General features: G+C 44.3%; 1 protein-coding gene across 2 annotated transcripts in view; it reads right to left on the reverse strand.

The window, feature by feature from the left end:
- PDSS2 (decaprenyl diphosphate synthase subunit 2) overlaps positions 1-9,379 on the reverse strand; it is a 71,129-nt gene extending 61,750 nt beyond the window's left edge. The window contains exon 1 of one of the 2 annotated variants that reach the window (XM_081186655.1): positions 8,693-9,379. In XM_081186655.1, coding sequence (XP_081042781.1) covers positions 8,693-8,970 — 278 coding nt within the window. In that variant the 5' untranslated portion in view covers positions 8,971-9,379. The remainder of the gene's footprint in view (positions 1-8,692) is intronic. The other variant, XM_081186654.1, reaches the window with a different exon arrangement.
- Between the last annotated feature and the right edge of the window lie 12,844 nt (positions 9,380-22,223).

Here is a 22,223-nt window from a genome sequence, read left to right on the forward strand (position 1 = left end):
ACAAACCATAGTTCGCCATTACATATATACCTGCAAACTATTGTTTATTCAGCCAGTTTTTCTGTATATTTGCATTTGAAACCAGACCCAAACCATAATTTTCCTCATCCACATGCAATGGCAATTATATTTACCAAAGAACTGCAAGTCGTTTAGAAAAGCAAAGCATGCAAAGAGAAGAGGAAGAGCATGCAAGTCTGATGCTCGCTGCTGCATGTTCATATAACATCAACCGAGCCTGCATCTGAAACCAGAAATTGCTACTAGGAGTATTTCGAAAGCTTAATCTATATCTGGTATTTTAGAAACTTTGGCATATAGGCAGTCTGCCTTCCATCTTTTGCTGCTATCTGAAAGCTAAGAATAATATTGAACATCAGTCATGGAGTAGACCCGCTACAGTCAATGGACTTAAGTCACAGCAGGGATGCTCTGTCATCCATAGTATTTTTTAACACTTATCGTGGTTCAAGCCTAGACTTCTTTTATACCTATGTTTTCATCTAACTTGCAATGGTTATATATTGACCCACCAGTAGAAGCATAAGGCATAATCATAAGAATCATTCAAGCTTTTCTGGGGTCTGCATTTTTTAAAATATAACAGGCCCAATGTCGTCTCTTTCTCCTCTGTATTCTTGAAATCTCATCCTGATCTTCTTCATCTGTTACCAGGACAACAAGCACTCTGACACTCCGATCTTGATAGTTGTAGCTTTGCTCCACTGTCTGTTTCACATGCATTAAAATAGTTTCTAATGGTTTACTTTCCTCTATGCCTACATATACACTCCAGATTTCCTTCAAGTAAAAATAAGTGGCAAAGATTTCAGGGGTGAGGGCATACATTTTAGGGAAGCAAAAACTCCAATTTTAAAAAGAAAAATATGTTTAAAATCAGCAATGACTGACAACTAGTATAACCAGAGACCCAGGCTTAATGAACAAGAGGTGAATCCACACTAGCACACTGATGCTGTTTTCAAGATTACTTAGAGAAAACTATTTTTGGTAATTAAAAGTTTTCACTAAGTGTTAACTGGGAAGATTATGAAAGAATAAAATTATCGAAATGTTTTGTATTTTGTGCTAGTCATGTGAAATTTGCTTATGCAATTTATGAAAAATTCTCCCATTAATATTATATAATTTCTTGGGGAAGAATGATTCCAGAAAGTGTAAGCATGCAGAACATTACATTTCTAGTGAAATATGATATGCTTTATCAACATTTTTACAATTTAATTTTATTAATTCTAAGAATAATTTGAGCCAGTCACTTTAAGTCTGCAATCTTAAATTCTGCAGGACTTACTTGTGAGTAGACATATACTACTCAATACCTGGTTTCCACTGAAATCAATGGGATTGAAAAGTATTTCACTTTGCTCAATCATGCCTCTAGTTTTACTGGTAAAAATCACCACTGATAAATTCTGAACCAACGTGCTTGCTTTCAAAGGAAGAAAAGGAAAGAAAGGAGAAATGTGGGAGTCAATAAAGAAGGAACACTAAAAGGATCTGAGGGCAGGTGGCCTATACAATTTATTTTCAAAGCTGCATTAGCACCCTGCAAAGCTGCTTATAAATCATGTGGTTATGTGCTGCCCCGATCAATCACTAACATCACTTACCCCATTTGTCATGCTCTAGTCTACGGATATTTCTCTAAATGATGAAATGACTTTAAAATGATGATGATGATGATGATGATAATGTTAATAATAATAAACAATGCTGAAAACTTCCATCTTAAAACAGAACTATACACAGCTATTCTGGATACAATATTTCAGTGTTCTTGCTCCTGACATGTTACTATGTTGATAAATATATCCCTTAATTTACCTTAAAAAAAAACAAGGGCTTGTCAGTGAGCATGATAGTTACACATTTCTGGAAATATTTAGAGGGGGCAACAATGAATCTATGACTAGGCTTGGCATTTAGCAATATTGGAAAGGCTGACTCAGAGGGTCTGTTAGCAAAAGAGACAAATCCAACGAGACCTGTTTTACACTTCCGTTCAATATTCAACAGGACTTCAAGAAAAGTTCCTGCACAAAATTCACTTTTGTGGGATGGGCAATGGACACCGATCCTTGCTCTAATAGATGCATTAACAGGTTAATTCAGCATCTATAAGAGAAGCACTTGACCCAGTGGAAAGACTGCAAAAATATAGAATTGTTATTGTTGGACTGTCTTTTCATTTTACTTTATACAGTACAGGTTATTAGCTCCCCAGCACATAGGAACATTGCTGTACTTTGTGTTTTATGTCATCCTAAATAAAATAAAAAAGGTTTTTAAAAATAAGTTTTTAAGAGACCAGGTCCATTTATAAATTGTTTCCCAAGTAGTTCTGAGAGTGAAGTGAGGAGGAAAAACTAGCATTTTGACCTCTAGAAATCCGCTACTTTCCAGCAGCATTTCATGCAAAGTAGTGGCACTTTCTCCAGCAGTTTATTTAAAAATAATAATCAGCTGGCCCTTCAAATTGGTTTCTGCTTCAGCTAGGAAGGAACAAGAACCAGCTCAAATACAAGACAAGCCACCTTTGTCATTCTGTACCGTTCACTCTTATCAGATAAAAGGGAAGAGGACAGAGACACGTGGCTTGCTAATGCTTTAGGTGCTAGAGGGAAGCATTTGGAAAAATACACAACTGTCCCACCAATTTACAGCACTGGCAGTGAACATCAGTTGCTGTCCAGTCACAACAGATTCTGGGTGGTTAGGAAGCTTTGTAAACTACCGCATTTTCACTCTATAAGATGCACCCGACCATAAGATGCACCTAGTTTTTAGAGGAAGAAAACAAGAAAAAAAGATTCTGAATCAAATGTTGTTGAAGAGGCTTTGCGCGGCTATCCCTGAAGTACTTAAAAGTTACTTAAATTGCAACATCCAAACCAAGTAGAGTAGGGATGAAGAACCTGTGGCCCTCAAATGTTGTTGGACTACAACTCTTAACCTTCCCTGATCATTGGCCATGTTGGCTGGGACTGATGGGAGCTGGAGCCTGATCCCTGACAGCCACAGATTCACCATCTGTAAAGTAGAAGGAAGTCATAAACTACTTGTTAATGCAAGTTACGCAATTTGAGCCACTCTTCGAGTCCTTTGATAGTTTTGCTTCAATATTATGTATTAAATGAAGGTTCTGCTAAAACCTTGTCATTTTTTCTCTGTTGTGTTTACCTCTTGTTCTCTCTGCCTTGAACTTACATGAGTTCTTTTTCTTCTGAAAACCCCCCACAATATTTTAGAAAGCCTCAGTAAGAAGAATTTGGCATTGAATTTTAAAGACTCCCTCCCCTCATTTGAACATGTTATTTTCCTCCCTCCCTTGGCATTATAGCCATCTTACTTTAGAGCCAAGAAGAATTTTACGAAGGTTTTAATAGAAGGTTTCCTAAAATGTGCCAGTATGTGTCTCTTTTCCAAATCCTTCATAAGTCACTGAACAAACCAAATCTCTGTGTGAACATGAAAAGGTCATTCAAAACACAGAACTAGCCAAGGACACGAATTTTGAGCAGGCACCACAAAGTAAAACAAATTTAACTGCTAGGAACAGAATATTTCTTCTTTAGAAGTTTATAACCCAGGCCAGGGTTGGAGGAGTGGGGAAGTAAGGGGAAAGTCTGAAATACTGAAAGCCACCTCGGTTACAGAAATCCTGTATCTGCCAGCTGTCATAAGTGATTTGCCTGAAACTTTCCATACAGCATAACAGGCAGCATAATAATAATACAACTGCAAAATTTCAAGCAGCTTTGTTAAATTTGGAAAATCTGTGGGGTGAAAGTGGAATACAAGGCTAAATTAGGCTTATTACAGAAGAATTTGCTTCTGCCTTAAAAGCCAAGTAATTTCAGCAATTGGGAATGCCCAAACAAAAGAGTTTCCTGTCTCCAACACTCCAAATTTAAGTCTAGGTTAGCACAGCTATGCATTTGGTGGTCTACTGAAAATGTGGTAATCTTGGGACAGCTGTGAAGTGAAACTGTCTGCCATCAGACTCAGAAGACAAGAGCTGTACAGAGATTACCATATTGTCAGTATAGGGGGGTGGGAAACTTCCACAATTAAGCCCACTGAAACCAATGTCTTAAGCATATCTAATTCTGTGATGGGCCATACTCCTTAGCACTTTAGTTTATGGGACACATCCAAGTTTTGAGCAATAATGCTACCTTCAATTTATCTCACTTGAGAAATCTGAAAGTCAATATTACCTATTCCATGACTGTATTTCAGTTCACACTATTTAAATGACTTAAATAAACTGCAATTACATGAGCTGAAAATAAACACAAAACATATTCTTTTAAATAGCACCATTTCATTTATGTTGTCAGCATAAAATTAAGATAATCTCTTGAAATGTTTTGATGTGGTTTCTAATATATAGCAGCTTTGTTATTCTTTAGTAGTTTTGTATTTTGCTTTTTAAAGCATTAATAACTCATATCAAAGACTTCTAGGCTGTTTTCAATGATGTTTTAAAGCTGTCATATTATAACATACATTTGTCACATATCCTTTCCTTAGGTAGGCTGCAGTCAGCATCATGAGGCTTGTGTCAAAGAAGTATCTATAGGACACATGAAAGTCAAACATACCATCCTTTTCACAGAGCAGAGGTTTCTGCCCCTGCCTGTAACTATACTTACTGTGCTTATATTGAAACAGGTCTTCTCAAACTATCATTAACTTTCTCTTTGAGTATAAGAAAATTAAAGCTACCCTAACAACTTCTTTTTTGGACCATTTTCTTAAACAATGGATTCAAACTCAAATTTAAACCACACTTTTGGCTGTCAGATTTTGTCTTTTAGCCTATAAACAAAGGTAGATACTGTTGTGGGGACACCGCCTGAGTAAAACTAATCACAAATTATGACGGCCTCACCAAGCCAAAGGTGTTTCCTTTTTTAAAAAAGCAAAGCTACAGGGTTCCCCATTTTCAGCAATGCCTCACTGACCAACCTCCTCATGCTTTAAGTTCCCTTTTGCCCATCTTCATGGCCTTGCTGGCTTTGCTATTAGTAAAATGATAGTATGTGACCAAGGCAACTACTCTGGAATATAAACAGTTTTACCTCAAATTGACAGACTATAAAGTGTTTTGTCAAAAACATTTTATGCACCTGACAATCTCAAGCCCACTAGAACAGAGTATAAGCTCTTAACAATCTACCCGAGTAAATCTCATGCAGAGGTGTCTTTCATCACCTGTGGATTGCAACCCCATGTCTCAACTTGCTTCAATATAAAAGCAATGCATGCAAACATCGTTCTCTCAAGAGGTACAACAGAGCAATCAGATACTCTGAATTATGGTGGGGTGGGTGGGAGATGCGCAATGCTGCTGTCTGGGAATCGGGGAGAGAGGAGGGAAGCACTTAAGAGAGAGAAAATAAAAAAACAACAGAAAGAAAAATATGTACATGCCTGCCAGAACTTCTGGAAACACTAGAATCCGGGTCATCAGTCACATATGGAGACAGCCAAAGAACTCATGATGGGGCCTTGTGTTACCTCTATCACACACACCACCATGTACAAAAATGGCACCATCACAGCACCCCCAGCCCATCAGCCCAAGTGGCACACAGCAGTAGCCCCAGTATAGCAACTCCCCAGGTATCACTATAAGCAGAGATTCAAATTTTCTAGCACACCAAACAAGAAAATCACATACAACACAGCACCTATATAGCTGCATAGTCCGGATGCCTGTAAAGCAGACCTGGAGCAGTCAAGCAATGAAGACATCACCTTCAAAACACTTTAATGCTTGTTTCAAGTAAATTGATGGGAAGCATCATTAAAGACAAAATTATCAAGTGTATACAAGGTCACGTCTTGCTAAAGAGAAATCAGCTTAACTTCTGCAAAGGTACACCCCGTCTCACTAATCCATTTGAGACTATAAACAAACTTGTGGAAAGGGTCAGCATGTAGACATTGTTTACTTGAAAGTTTTTGATATGGTTCCTTACTGCACACTCCTGAGCAAACACAGCAATCACGAGTTAATTGGAAATGGTCTCTTATGGACTTGGAACTGGTTAAAGAGCAAGAAGAAGAGAACTCGAGGCATGCAAATACAGTCGTACCTTGGAAATATAATTGAATCCGTTCCAGAAGTCCATTCAACTTACAAAACGTTTGGAAACCAAAATGCGGCTTCTGATTGGCTCCTGCAGCCAATGGGAAGCCATGGAAGCCCCGTCAGGTGTTCGGCTTCCAAAAATAGTTCGCAAACCCGAACAGTGTTTGCGGCGTTTGGGAGCCAAAACGTTCAAGAACTAAGCTGTTCAAAAACCAAGGTACAGCTGTAGTGGAGTCCCAAAGGATCTGTTTTGAGATCAATGCTTTTTAACATGTTCATAAAGGATCTAGAATTAGGAGGAGGCAGTGAGGTAGCCAAGTTTGCTGACGACACAAATATATTCTGGGGTGGAGGGATTAAAAACGAAAAAGGACTTCTTTAAAATGGGCAAATGGTCACTAAAAGATTAATGAGGTTCAGTGTATACAATGTTAAGTGATGTATGCTGGAAGAGGAAAGATTTATCAGTTTTTAAACCAGTATATGGCGTGCATTTTTGCCAGCAGAACAATTCTACCAATGGAATGTTATACTGGCATATCTGTGATGTTCTGCCAGGATTATATGTCATATTGGTGGGCTATCTGACAATATACTGCCTCTAAATTTGATTATTTTAGCTGAAACACTTCTCATTTGTTCAAACTGGTCTCTCTAGAAAAGTATTAATTATGTCTGGAGATATTCTGAGAACAATACAAAGAAATAGCTTTGAAGAGTTATTAAAGAACAGCAAAAACAAACATATCTACCCTATACTACTTAAATTCCAAGTTTTCTCTCTTAGAAGAGTACTGTAATATTACAATAACTATCAAACTTTCCCACAACTGTTGAAGGATGTTAATAAATCAAACCAATCTCTTCTGAAAAGTATTGTTATCTTGGAAATAGCTATAAAACTACATAACATAATCTTATATGACTTGTCCAAGACCATAATAACCATTGTAATGAAATGAAAACAGCAGACCAGAGTATCAAGCAATGTTCCTATAAATAACCAGTTTTTACAGTCAGCATCAGAAACAGCGAAGGGAATTCACTGTGATGATCAGCCAATTAAACAAGCAGGAGGGTCCAAATCCCTAATCTGTTGTGCCAGACAGCATGTGGATGCAGTGGAGATGTCAGCAGGGCAACCCTGTCAATGAGAAGCACCCCAATGTGCCTACCCAAACACTGGTTGGCAGAAGCTACTGCTAGCTGTATCCCTGCTGGAAACTGCCAGTGGGAAATCCAGAAAACAAGGTGTTTCGGGACTGGGACATGACCCAGGGGATCCTGAGTTTGTCCTGTTACTATCTTGTGATGTCAGTGGGCTTGATCCAAGCACCTTCCCCTGGAAGTCCCTTCAGTCCGAGAGCTGGTGCAGTGAAGGGATATTTTTCCTTGACCCCACCCTTTTACTTGACCAGCATGAGTGGCAGGGCCATGGATGAGGTGATGGTGATGATACTTCAACAAGCCCTATTGCTTCCATCCTAGGGTTTGGATTGCCCCCATAACTGCTTTATCAACCACCTCTCAATTGATGAAGTTTAAATAAATCTGCATACTACAAAAATCTCCAAAACAAGTAGCTTCTTAAGAAGTTGAAGGAATAAACAAAAGCCATCAGTCCTTGTCTAACAGAATGCCTTTAAATGTTTGTTTCCCATGAAGTATTACAGCAAAGCTTTCCAACTATGTGTTGCGACACGTTAAGTGTGTCAACTGCAATGTGTAGGTGTGTTGCGTGAACACTCCTTGTGCTCCTTTCAGGGCTAGAAAGGAGTTAGTTTAACCTCTGGTTTGCTGAGTTACTGTGTCATGAAAAGATGCATGTCTAAAAAGTGTGTTACCAACATGAAAAGTTTGGAAACCTCTGTATTACAGTAACAAACAATAATCAAGATAGTCTCCTTCACCACCAAGGTCCTTAATTTATAGTCTCTACCAGTTAAAAATGGCCCTCATTATATGATTTCACTTGGTGCTCATTAGCTAAAAAAGAATTTCATATGGAGTTTCTTGAAAAAACTATATCCCCATGAGCCCTCTGCACAAAAAACAGGAACGTTCCTATCTTTAAATGAGTGTTCATATCTTGGCCTAAAACAACTCTCTTCATCAAACTTAATTTTCATGTAGAAAGTCCTCGTTTTGATTCTTGCCATCTTTGGATTTCTTTTCTTCCTAATAGTTTTTTATTGATTTGTTCTGAAATATCAACAATATCAACAACAACAAACAATTCAAACTAAATATGTTTGCCATTCAACATAAAGCTGCCTCTGGTTTTGTTGTTTTAAAGAAAGGCTTCATGCAGCAGGGCTGCATAATCTAACTAGACAATGCTGACCGACCAATGGTCTGACTCCACGCCAGGCAGCGCCATACGGGTCAATGGGGTTTCACAGCACCGGAAGAAGCGCTGTGATAGGAAACGTGACTGGGCAATTGAAGCCAGTAAGAGTAAGCATGCCTCCCATTTACCTCGCTTGCAGGAGTGGACGGTTGTGTACGAGAAAAGTGACAGCCAACTCGGTTCCCAATACTTCAGAGGCCCTGAGGGGAGCTTACCTGGCCGTGTTGAGCAACGGGTGCCTGGTCCCCACCAGTTTGCGCACCTGCATGGCGATGTTGCTCAGCTCGTCGCTCAAGAGGCAGCGGAGGCTCAGGAAGGAGGTCGGGTAGCCCACGATCTTCTCGGCTTCGGAGACCACTTTGCTCCAGTGGGAAGCGGACGAGGGGGAGCCGGAGAAGAGGCACCTCCGCTGCCTCCCCTCCGCTCCCAACTGCGGGAGGCTCCTCCGCAAACAGCCTCGAGCCAAGGGCGGCAGCAACGCGGATCGCAGCATCTCGGCTCCCCTTCGGGACGCCTCTTTCCGAGGAGCCCAAGGCAACCACGCGGGCCCTTCCCCGACGGCCCTGAGCTCTTGCCTCCCGCGAACTCCGGGGCGGGACCCGCCGCAGCTGCTCCCTCCCCTCGGTCCAGGCTAAGGGCCTGCGCCTCCCTCCCGTCCCATGAGGCGCCTCGCAACGGTTCAAACGCCGCGCGCGCTCCGCATCCCTCTCCCAGGCGCTTCCTTTCTACCTCACGGTAGAAAAGCCAAAAACACTACTTTTCTTTCTTCCGGTTCTGTTTTGGCAAAACCCTCTGAAGCCGGTGGCTGGAAAGGAGCTCGGCAACCCCTCTAAGTAGCTTCCCCGGCACAGAGCCCACAAGCCGCTTTCATGGAGGCAGCCATCTTAAGTGTCGTAAAAGAAAGGCTGGGAAGATGCGGGCCTCGTTGCTTTTGCATTGCTTCTTTGCTTTGCGGCATCGGCTGCCGGGAGGGAGGGGGCAGTACCTGGAGGGAGTGGAGGAGCATAGTTGTTAGGGCAACGCGGGAGACGGGAAAGGCGCGGGCGAGGTGCTTCCTTGCTTTTCCAACACGCTTCCAAATGCAGCGTGAAAAAAATCACGATTCCCAAGCCATAATAATAATAGTAATATTTTATTATTTACCCCCCCCCCAATCTGGCTGGGTTTCCCCAGCCACTCTGGGCGGCTTCCAACAGAATATTAAAATACAATAGTCTAGTATACATTACAGTGGTGCCTCGCAAGACGAAATTAATTCGTTCCGCAATTCTCTTCGTCTTGCGGGTTTTTCGTCTTGCGATGCACGGTTTCCCATAGGAATGCATTGAAAATCAATTAATGCGTTCCTAGGGAAACCACCTTCAGGCCAGGTCCGGGGACAGTCTGTCCCCGGACCTCTTCTGAAGGCTGGGGGGGGGGGACAAGGGCTTTTCTTCCCATCCCCAGCATTTTAAAAAACCCTGGGACAGCGGAGGACTTCTCCGCTGTCCGGGCGATCTTAAAATGCTGGCGGGCGGCATTTTAAAATCGCCCCGGACAGCGGAGGACTTCTCCGCTGTCCGGGGCGATTTAAAAGCCCCTGGGAAGGCAGGCAGGGGGGACAAAGACTTTTGCCCCCTGCCCGCCTTCAGAAGGTGTTCCCACCCCCCCCCGCCCAGCTTCGCAGCAGCGCTACGAAGCCCGGCAGCTGGGGCAGCTGTTCCCGCCCCACCTCCCCCCTTCGGAACATCGTTCCGAAGCGGGGCGGATGGGGCAGCTGTTCCCGCCCCACCTCCCCCCTTCGGAACATCGTTCCGAAGCGGGGCGGATGGGGCAGCTGTTCCCGCCCCTCCTCCCCCCTTCGGAACATCGTTCCGAAGCGGGGCGGCTGGGGCAGCTGTTCCCGCCCCACCTCCCCCCTTCGAAACATCGTTCCGAAGCGGGGCGGCTGGGGCAGATGTTCCCGCCCCACCTCCCCCCTTCGGAACATCGTTCCGAAGCGGGGCGGCTGGGGCAGCTGTTCCCGCCCCACCTCCCCCCTTCGGAACATCGTTCCGAAGCGGGGCGGATGGGGCAGATGTTCCCGCCCCACCTCCCCCCTTCGGAACATCGTTCCGAAGCGGGGCGGCTGGGGCAGCTGTTCCCGCCCCACCTCCCCCCTTCGGAACATCGTTCCGAAGCGGGGCGGATGGGGCAGCTGTTCCCGCCCCACCTCCCCCCTTCGGAACATCGTTCCGAAACGGGGCGGATGGGGCAGCTGTTCCCGCCCCACCTCCCCCCTTCGGAACATCGTTCCGAAGCGGGGCGGATGGGGCAGATGTTCCCGCCCCACCTCCCCCCTTCGGAACATCGTTCCGAAGCGGGGCGGATGGGGCAGATGTTCCCGCCCCACCTCCCCCCTTCGGAACATCGTTCCGAAGCGGGGCGGCTGGGGCAGCTGTTCCCGCCCCACCTCCCCCCTTCGGAACATCGTTCCGAAGCGGGGCGGATGGGGCAGATGTTCCCGCCCCACCTCCCCCCTTCGGAACATCGTTCCGAAGTGGGGCGGCTGGGGCAGATGTTCCCGCCCCCCGCTTCGGAACAGCGTTTTAAAATGCTGGGGGTCGGCAGCGAACGCTCCCGACCCCCAGCATTTTAAAATCTCCCCGGGACAGAGACTTCTCTGCTGTCCCTTGGAGATTTTAAAATGCTGGGGGTCGGCAGCGAACGCTTCGCTCCCGCCCGCCAGCATTTTAAGATCGCCCGGGGCAGGCGGGGGGGGGAAGGCAGGCGGGGGGGAGCAAAGACTTTTGCCCCCCGCCGGCCTTCAGAAGAGGTCCTCTTCTGAAGGCCGGCTGTGGGCGAAAGTCTTTGCTCCCGACTGCCAGCATTTCCCTATGGGCTTTCGTCTTGCGATGCAAGCCCATAGGGAAATTCGTCTTGCGAAGCGCCTCCAAAACAGAAAACCCTTTCGTCTTGCGGGTTTTCCGTCTTGCGAGGCATTCGTCTTGCGGGGTACCACTGTAAAAGCTTCTCTAAACAGGGCTGCCTTCAGGGCTGCAGCCAGAGAGACTGCGGAGGTCCAGCGACACCAGAGCTAACCTAACCAAATCACCAGTCACACGACTAGTTTCGCAGGAACCACAATCAGATACCCACTCAGGGCCATGAATGTTATACAGGAAAAATGACCCAAAATTCCAACTAGTAAGTAAAAAAAAAATGTTAGTCATGTGATGGTAGCTACACAATGCCACTTAAAATGTGCCCAGAAACCACATCCGTGTACCTGTTTGAGGCCGTTCTGAGCTTGCCAAACAGATTCAGCAGTCACATGAAACAGATGGGATTGATGCAGTCTGGCCACAAAAATTTCACAGAAAACCTGTTCTGATACTTGATCCAGACCATATACAGTAATTTGGAAAAGTGACCCAGAACACCAACTTCCGAACCAAATTCACCCCTCATGCATGAGTAGATGGGATCCATGCCATAAGGCACAAAATATCCACGGAATCCACGTTCTGGAGCCCATTCCAGGCAATAAATATAATTAAACAACAGCCCATAACATGAACTCCTGAACAATCCAGATAAATGATTTGCACAACTCACAATGGACAATATGGAAATGGTGCAAATCTTTCACAGAAACCATACTCCAATACCAATTTCAGGAAAGGAATAGTATCATAAAAAATGGCCCAGAACATCAATTTCTAACCTATCCAAACAAACTAAATTCACCAGTCCTATTGAACTTAGTAAGCATGATGGAATATGCCACAAAACCCACACAGAAACCACATTACAATCCCCATTCTGTGCAATAATAGATATTTTTTATTTAGAAAAATTACGTGGAACAAAAATGTCTGAGCTATCCAAATGATCGAAAGAAAAAAATCTAACTGGACCAGATGGGAATGATGCAGTAAGCCACAAAACAGTGGCAGAAACCAGATTCGGGAGCCTGGTCTAGGCTAAAAGGCTTATTCCAGGAAAACAGCCCAAAATGCTAACTTCCAAGTTAGATAAAACTTCAGTAGAAACCATGTTCCAATGCTACTTCAGGGCAATAACTCAGGAGTTTTGTTATTTAATTTTGTTTCACACAACTTTTAGAAGACATTAGAAGGCAATGTTTTTAATTGGGTGGTTTTTAACATTTGATGTTTTTAATTATGTTTTTAGATATGCTGTAAGCCACCCAAAGTGGCTGGGGAAACCCAGAGAGGGGTATAAATAATTAAACCAAGAGTTTTTCCCCAGGTGGAACTCACCGGAACTGCGTTCTGGTACTTCTTTGGTGAGTTCTGGGACCTCTTTGGTGAGTTCCGGCACCTCTGTAGCATTTTGGCACAGGGGCACATCGCTCAGGGCTCTGTAACAGAGGCTGCAGGTGGCACGGCACTCTGTGTTGCACAGTGGAGTCTGTGGGTAGCACCTTGGGTGGGTGCTCCTCCGGCACCTCTTTTTCTAGAAAAAAAAAGCCCTGATGATGATGATGATGATGATGAATATTATTATTAAAGAACAGGCTGGAACATACACTAGTCATACATTTCTAGGTGGGACTGAAACAATTGTTCGCATCTGTCTGTCTTGAGAGAACAATGAAATGCAACTTGCGGGGTGAATTCAAATCACAATTTTGCTGCATTAGCAGTACCAATGTGACCTCTCCAGGGCGCAAGCCTGGGTAGTATGTATGGAGGGCCCAGACTGCCCAGATGACAAGCGCCCCCCTCTCAGCCTCCCTGATGTGGTCCAAAGGAAAGCAGAACCATACTTTGGGCACCAGATTGGCTATAGGAGTTGCCGGAAGGAGGCATATAAGATGCCATCGAATCTCCACTCTGGATTTGTGTAGGGTTTACTCTTTATCTTTTTCTTCTCCTGAAGATGTCCCACAAGGCAGTGGGGTCAGATTTTTCCTCAGGATTTCCTCCCAAAGCCTTTCTCACAAATAAGTATAGCCGCAAGGCAGTGGAGGTTTAGGATCAGAGTTTTCCTTCTCCTAGATTGGCTACCTTCTCAGGTTGACGGGCCCCATCTGCCCCTCATTTCCCTCTACAGCACATGCAGAAACCGCCTTCTTGTCTGTTAGGGTGCCACTGAAATTTGAGATCCAAAAGTCCACCACCGCCCTTCCCTGTCCTCAATACAGGCAAGCAAAAGGCATTATCAGAGTTCAAGGACACATTCCAGCCAGCCAAAAACACTTGGGATACAAAGCAAGACAAGTGAGAAGTGTGGCCTGGGAAGAGAGTTCTGAGGGCTAGATAGGCCTGGAAGGTCACATTTGGCCCCTAGGCCTGAGGTTTCCCACCACTGATATCAACATAAGCACAATAAATAATTATTTACAAATATCTTATTTAGTCATCTTCAGTACAGCCTGATCCAAATATCCAGAATATATAGTCTTCATGCAAGCACTGGCTCGACCTGGGATCACCGTGCAGGTGTTGATTCAGCACTCCATAGAGGTAGGTAGGATACCAACTTATCCTTATAGTCATGCCATTGTATTGGGGAGCTGGAAAGACCTTATCCAAGATTTCATGGTGAATAAATAGGGGTGGAAGGAAGAACAAGCAATATCACAACAGCAAAGGGAAAAAAACTTAGCTCAATATTCCCAGAAAACATGAAGGCATGCATATATAAGACCAACTAGAAGGTAGTAATTCTTAGTCCATTTCCTTTTTAATCAATTTTATTCCATTAATAGCAAGATTTTTTTTTTTTTTACATTACACATACATTTACGCACACCCTTACACACAAATTTGAACTGATAGATTTATTTTCTAAAACTCATACAATTAATTCAGTAAGAGTTCTTGTGACAGTCTTAGATATAACACATACAATTTTACAGTGGGGGGAGGGGGTGCTAAGACAGCTAGTTGGTAAATGTCCTGGCTCCCACACTCAGTCACAGTACTCAGACTCTGGACTCGATTATTCCCAAAGGCTTTATTCCATAAGTCAGTACACGGTTAAAACATAGATCAGGTTACAGGCTACACAGTTCATAAGTTCAAAAGCAGAGCTGTAAGATATATGGCTAGGCGCAAGCTAAGAAGTCGTCCTAACACCTGAAATGCACCCAGGCTTTTCTTTTGAAGAATGTGGTGACCAGTCCTTTGTGCTGTTCTCATCTCAAGCAAAGGGATTGGGCAAGCAAGCAGGAACTTCTGCAGGTGTGGTGGTGCTTGTACTGGTGCACCCAACAGTGTATCCTTGGGAACGGACCCTGGGCTGTCTGGGCCAGCTCACTCTCCGACTCAGGCTCAAATGGCTCCATGGTTACCTGAGCGACCTTGTTGACAGGAGGTGGGATGGAGTCTTGATCAGGTGAAGCTGCTTCCTCTGCTGTGACATCCAGAAATGGTGGGGCAGCTATGGCTCCAATGAACTCCTTGGTCCCTACTCTTCATCAGACTAAGTGATTTCATCCCAATCCTTCGGTCCCTTCAAACAGGATTTTTCCATGGGATTCATGACAATAAATGACTGAATTATTTCATGTTCAAGTTGAACTCCTTTAAGAGTACAGCTCTTATTAAAGTATAGGCTCACTGAAAATAAAGGTAAAGGTAAAGGACCCCTGACAGTTAAGTCCAGTCGCGAACGACTCTGGGGTTGCGGCACTCATCTCGCTTTACTGGCCGAGGGAGCCGACGTTTGTCCTGGGTCATGTGACCAGCATGACTAAGCTGCTTCTGGTGAAGCCAGAGCAACACACGGAAATGCCGTTTACCTTCCCACCGGAGCAGTACCTATTTATCTATTTGCACTTTGATGTGCTTTCGAACTGCTAGGTTGGCAGGAGCTGGGAGCAACAGGAGCTCACCCCTCTCGAGGATTCGAGCCGCCAATCTTCTGATCGGCAAGCCCTAGACTCAGTGGTTGAGACCACAGCGCCACCCGCGTCCCCCCATCACTGAAAATAGTAGTACTAATTTGTAGCAAGTGGTCCAAATAATGGAACCAACAGTGTGATGCTAACCCCCTCTACTTAAAACGATGTCCTGTTGAAATAAAGCAGCTTAAATGTATACACGGGGTTTGTTTCCAAATGGCAGTGTTTGTTCTTTTAAAGTGGATTTTGGCCCAAAGCAGTTGCAGTACTTTTCAAAATGCCCCTTTGTACTGCACAGAAATCCCACTCCACAGACATAATAAAATGGCTCAAATTAATTTAAATAATATTTAAATGAAGGGCTGGGATTCAACTTTAGATATGCCCTAAGAGGCATGGGCATACCAATGGAATTTTCTTCCAGCAACAGAAAATGTAATTTAACAATGCTTTGGAAAATCCCCTCAGTTTCCAAGTGTCTTGTCATGCAGTATGGAAAGACTGTTACAAAAAAGGCCCATGGTTTCAAAGGCCTATACTTTGGAGGACTACAAAAATAGCTGCGCCTGTTGATCTTGGGATCCCAATCAAGACTGCAGCTGCAACTATTATTTATTTAATTATTTGCTTGAATCACTTGTGTGCCCCTAATATTGAAAAGCAAGCATCTAATACAGTGGTACCTCGGGTTACATACGCTTCAGGTTACATACGCTTCAGGTTACAGACTCCGCTAACCCAGAAATATTACCTCAGGTTAAGAACTTTGCTTCAGGATGAGAACAGAATTTGTGCTTCGGTGGCATGGCAGCAGCGGGAGGCCCCATTAGCTAAAGTGGTGCTTCAGGTTAAGAACAGTTTCAGGTTAAGAACGGACCTCCAGAACAAAGTAAGTACTTAACCCAAGGTACCACTGTAATTAATTTCTCTCATTGATTTCAACAGAACTTAAATGCAACTAACTTTTTGTGTATTTGCTGTGGATACATGACTTGTCCATCTCCAGGCACTGCAATTGTATGCAAGAGATTCCCATACTGCGGGGTTAATGTTGCCAGCCTTCATGCCACGTTTGCAGACATCTTTGTAACACACAGTTGGTCTGCCAACAGGCCTAATGCCTGATCATGTCATATCAGATCCTGAACTATTTAAGACCTAGGAGTGCTTTGTTATCCACTACAACAGAAGTATAACAGTCTTTTAAAAGAAAGGTTGTACATATGCCTTTTGGGAATCACACGATTAATTAACCACAGAGCCTAGGGCTTGCCGATCAGAAGGTTGGCGGTTCGAATCCCCGCCACGGGGTGAGCTCCTGTTGTTTGGTCCCAGCTCCTGCCCACCTAGCAGTTCAAAAGTACGTCAAAGTGCAAGTAGATAAAAAGGTACCACTCCAGGGAGAAGGTAAACGGCATTTCCATGCGCTGCTCTGGTTCGCCAGAAGCGGCTTAGTCATGCTGGCCACATGACCTGGAAGCTGTCTGCAGACAAACGCCGGCTCCCTTGGCCTATAGAGCGAGATGAGCGCGCAACCCCAGAGTCGTTTGCGACTGGACCTAATGGTCAGGGGTACCTTTACCTTTATCAACAACAGTAAGACCCCAAACCCAAAAAAATGTTGCAGGGTATTCTCACCTGCTAACTGGAACCGTAGCCTTGTGGTACTGCTCAAAGCTCTTTGTGGATCAAGGAGGAGTTTCAGAAGCTGAGATAAATGGCAGTTTACCCCTCCCTGCTCCCCTGGCCTTCCCCTTCTATGCAGTACAGCACCAGGGAGTTGCCAATTCCAAACCTGCATTTTATAGTTATATAAGGGAGTTATAGACATTGAGAAAACATCTCAACTCTATTTGTCCCCTTCCAATATAATTACTCTAACATGTTAGGTCTTCAAGCAGGCCAATTCCTTCTTCTCCCGATCTCTGTTATAGATTAACATAGCCCACCTGACTTCAGGTTTCTTGGGACCACCATAGCATCAACTGACAAGTGCATAATTCCAGGCACTTTGCTGTGTGTCCCCCCTCCTTTTAATCCACAAACTTAGGTATTTTTTTGTACAGAGGGCATCCCCCGAGTTTATACTTTATTTTTGGGTGGTCCCATTTCACTTTCAGTTCATTGTGCAAGGATTGGCCTTATGCAAAGAGAGAGACTATGCTTGTCACTGAGTTAAAGGGTTAAGAAAATGAGGAACAAAAGAAAGGAGCTGTTTGTGTGTATTGGCTTATCCTATGGACAAGCTGCCACCATGTGGTTTGTCTCCTTGCTGCCACAGAAAACATCCTGTTGCTTGTTTCTGTTGGTATGAAGAAAACCACCTAACAGAAGAGTCCCTATGGCAGGCCATTGCACTTGAACAGTTCACCACGTGGAACAGCCGCTATGCAAAGGTATTTCAAGAAGCCATCATGCATTGTGGTGCTTGTTTCATATGAAGTGGGCCTCACTGTAATGGAGGTTCCAAGGACAGTTCCTGGGGAGGTTGCAAGACCATTAAAATCAGTGGGAAATTCAAAAGAGCCAGGCTTTGAAAAGGAGCTGAAAGCAAGAAAACAAGTTTGTGACCTCCAAACCAAGAGAGAGGCTCTGTACATTTAAGAAATGCTTGGAAAGGAAAACCAGGAGTTTCTTGACAATTTAGCATGAGAGGGTTAAAGCTGAACCTATTGAAATATAAACTGAGATAGGTTTATAGCCACGCACATCTTTTTTTCTGTCTAGCACAGTATATTAAAAACCCACAGGCACAGTGACATGCTTGCATGTATTAAAAAACCCCTCAGTGATTCATTATCATTTTTTGTGGGGTTTGGCACAAGAGTGAAATTACTGTTCTCCCCTTCTACCCAAAATAAAAGCCAGCTGAGTCAGAAACCTGTTAAGCTGGAACACTTGATTTTAAGGCTATGTAGTCCTAAACACCTGCTATTCACATACACTCTCCTCACTATGGAGAAGGCTGTAAGAATTCTGCCACAGAACCACACTCTACACTCGACTAGACATGTTTAATTTCCAAAATGTTACAAATACATTCCAAATGTCTCTTTTATGATTTATTTTTAGAGCATAAGCCCACCCACACTTGTGTTTCATGTATGGACAGCTACAATTCTAAGAGGAAGGTTTATGGATTCTAATTTGTGTAATTGGCTTGTTGATGAAGCAAAAAGTTATTGCAAAAACATAGTGTTTACTGTTTGATTCAGCATAAAATTGCCAACACATTAAAGCCAATTGCAAAATTCCCACATATTTTTAATAGGGTCGGAGTACAATTCTAGGCTCAGATTTCAAGCAACTCACTTGGACATAAGTTTGATTTGAATCAAAATCACACATATTCAAATAAATTTGCTTGCTACTAGGTACTATTGTTTCAAAGCTTCTTTGGTGAGGGAGAGCTTACATACCCTAATTCAAAGCCCAGCGCTTTTTGCTATAGTTGTAATTGTTTTCCTCCTGTGAGAAGAAAGTGAAGCGAAGCCCACACCATTGGTTCTGCTGAGAGACCAGCTGCTTTCAACGTCTCTCCCTGAACCGTTTCCATTCCAGCTGTTATGAGACGTTTGCCACTTTAAGAATTGGTGTCTTACTTTGCCTTACTTTGTATTGTTATTATATTATTTACCTATACCCCACTTTGCTTTCCTTTTCCCTTCCCATTATTCTCTTTTCCTTTCATGCGGTTTATTTTAGAATGTAAACTGAGGATAGGGACAGCCTATATATATATATATATATATATATATATATATATATATATGTATAATATATTATATATATAGTCTTTCTGGCTGATGAATGGTGTAAAAATACTCGACAATTGCTTGATTACACTAAGGCTGTGTTTTCCAAGTAAGGTTGCAGGCCTATAGTATAGTACACACTTACCTAAGAGTAAGCTCTATAGAACTCAACAGGGCTTCTAATAAGACACATATAGGATTGCACGGTAAATTACCGTATTTTTTGCATTATAGGATGCACCTTCCCCCCTCCAAAAATGAAGGGGAAATGTGTGTGCGTCCTATGGGGTGAATGCAGGCTTTTGCTGAAGCCTGGAGAGCAAGAGGGGTCGGTGCGCACTGACTCCTCTCGCTCTCCAGGCTTCAGGAAGCTGTCCGCAAGCCGTGGGAGAGCTGCGCGACTTCACGCAGCTCTCCCACAGCTTGCGGAGAGCTGCCTTCACCCCGAAGCCTGGGGCGCGCTGAGCTCAGCATCCCCCAGGCTTCGGGCTTCGGGTGGCTCTCCGCAAGGCTTGCGGATAGCAGCCTGTTCTGGGGGCTGGGGTTGGGGGAAGCTTGGGCTTCCCCTGCCCCAGCCCTGTGCCTGAGGGGGGGGGAATATTTTTTCCCTCTTTATTTCCCCCCCAAAAAACTAGGTGCACCCTATGGGCCGGTGCGCCCTATGGGGTGAAAAATACGGTACTATGAACCAGTGTTCAGGTGGGTGAGGATTGTGAACCCTGAATGCAAGTTCTACTTCTACTGTAGGCTTATTACGTGGACCTGGACAATACCCTATTTATTGCCCAGCCTCATATTTGTACTAGGGTCAAAATGCAATAAAGATGAGGCTGTTGAGAGCTCCTGCAATGTAATGGCTAAGAACACAAGAAAAGTCTGCTTGATCAGGCCAAAGCTCCATCTAATCCAGCATCCTGTTCTCACAGTTCAAAAACCTTGAACCAGGAATCTCATACGTAGTACAGATATCACCTCTGTCATGAACTGAGTAGGTGGTTGCCCCATACAATCTACTGTCCCACCACTCTGTTATAGAGATAATAACAGTGACCTGCATCACTGGTGGATTTTTCTATGGGTGAAGGCAGTAAGGATTATAGTGAAATGCTCTAAAATACAATTTCTCATTGCTACTATTAAAATGGCTGTAAAACATTTTACAGATTAAAAACTGAATACAACGATTAACTGAGTGTCACTGGCAATCTCCCTGCACATTTGGAAACAAGTTACATTGCAGTCTATGGAACTCGCTTGTTTGCTTTTCGGACCAGCAGGGATTTAAGGCTGTTCTGAGATGAATCCTGCTCTCCCCATCCAACTTTCAGAGTACATCCTAGCAAATTCCATTGGACTTCAGTGAGATTCTCTGGAATAAGAGATTTGATGCCTTCTGCCATAAATGTCTTTCAGAACTCTATTTTTGCTGAAGTACTTCTACCTTGCTGTCTTAGCAGAGTCAAATGTGGCACATTCTAGTCAGGAATCCAGCAAAAAAAAACCCTTCTTTTTTTAGCTCATGTCTAAACTTAAACAGAAATGCAAATCAGACATTGTAAGGTATAAAACGAACTTAGCTTAGGTTTGACAGGCGAAAGGGGGTTGTTGTTGTTTTTTAAAAGAGAGCCTCTTCATAGCTACACTGAACACATTCTGTCTTTAATTTTTTTGAAGTTTTTTTTATTTAAGAAAAAAAGGATATAATTTTAAGCTCAGCTGCAGTCATAATGACAAATTCCTTCACAATTACAATTTTGACTAATGGAACAATGGACACCCCCATATTGTATTGTATCAGGTAATTATGAACTGCCAAAGTGTAGGAAAGCACGAACCGGGAATAATCAAGGTATCCCCCTTCACTGTGTGCAATAATTCAGAGCTTCGTTTTGCAAGTTCACCCTATCATCAGCACCACACATCACCCCCCCCACCTTCCTCTCCACGCTTATAAAGACGGAAACAAAATAGATGTAAGCAAAGCCTTTTAAAATGACAGAGTGAGTCTGCTGGGGGGGGGGGGGAGTTACCTAGATCTATAGAAGATCAAAACGTGCGACGTGAGGAAGGGGAAAGAGGGAAGGGGGCGCTGCTAATGGAGTGGGTATTTAATTTCCAGGTTACTTTCCAAACTAACGACTGGGACCAGTTAGCCCTGCCTTTGTAGAACGATTGGGGGCAAAGCCGAATTATTTGGGGGCTGCTTTCAAGCTAGCGGTGGGAAGGAGGTAATGATGTTTATGAGACAAAGGACTGTCCACACAGAAGAGAAAGAGGAGGCATTTACCGTGTCTATGATAGTTATTACTTCTTCTTCTTCATCAATTTATTATCAGGCACGGATAGGTGTGACCCCTGGTTTCGGACACGTGCTTCTGACGGGGGGGGGTCTGGTTGTGGTGAGAGCGGTGGGGCAGGCAAAGGCACTCTGCCTTATCATTCAAGAACACGCTCTCGACCTGACTGTGTTGGCACTGGAGGGAAGGGGCTCTGGGCCAAAGCCTTGATGGCTCGCATTAATCCCTAGGAAGTAATGGGGAGGGGGAGCCCAGCCCTCCTCTTGCTTTTGGGACAAACGGCCCTTTTCCTGAGGACTAGTGCCTTTTTCTTCTCTTTTTTGGAAGGGCCGTTCCCAGCCGGGGCGTGCGTAAGCCTTCCTCCTGCCAAAACCACGCACAACAAAAGCCTCTCCTTCTGCGCGAATGCCTCTGCTTCTCGGATGCTAGCGCGGCTTCTGCGGCTCAGCCCCTCGCCAACAGCCGCCCACCCATGGAAACGTCAAACTCCGCCCCAGCGGGAGTGCTTTCAGGGCGACGACAGATGCGTTGCTCTCCGAGTGGCGTGGGCAGGCAGCTTCTCTGCGCGACGTCTTTTTATTTTATTTTATTGGTGATGGGTGTATTTCTTCTTCTTCATCACCGTCTTCCCTAAAGGTGAAATCGCGCTGCAGAGAGAGAGACGCAGGCGGGCGGGCAGCCGGGCAGCTGGCCAAGCCAGTATCGCGCGCGCAGCATCCTCCATCCATCCTGGCCGCTTGCTCCGGGGCCGCTGGCTGGCGGGCGCGCGCCCCTACTTCTCTCTCTCTCTCTCTCTCTCTCTCTCTCTCTCTCTCTCTCTCTCTCTCTCTCTCTCTCTCTCTCCTTCACACACAAACAC

This window comes from Podarcis bocagei, assembly GCF_964188305.1.
Source record: "Podarcis bocagei genome assembly, chromosome: 3".
Taxonomy (NCBI): domain Eukaryota; kingdom Metazoa; phylum Chordata; class Lepidosauria; order Squamata; family Lacertidae; genus Podarcis; species Podarcis bocagei.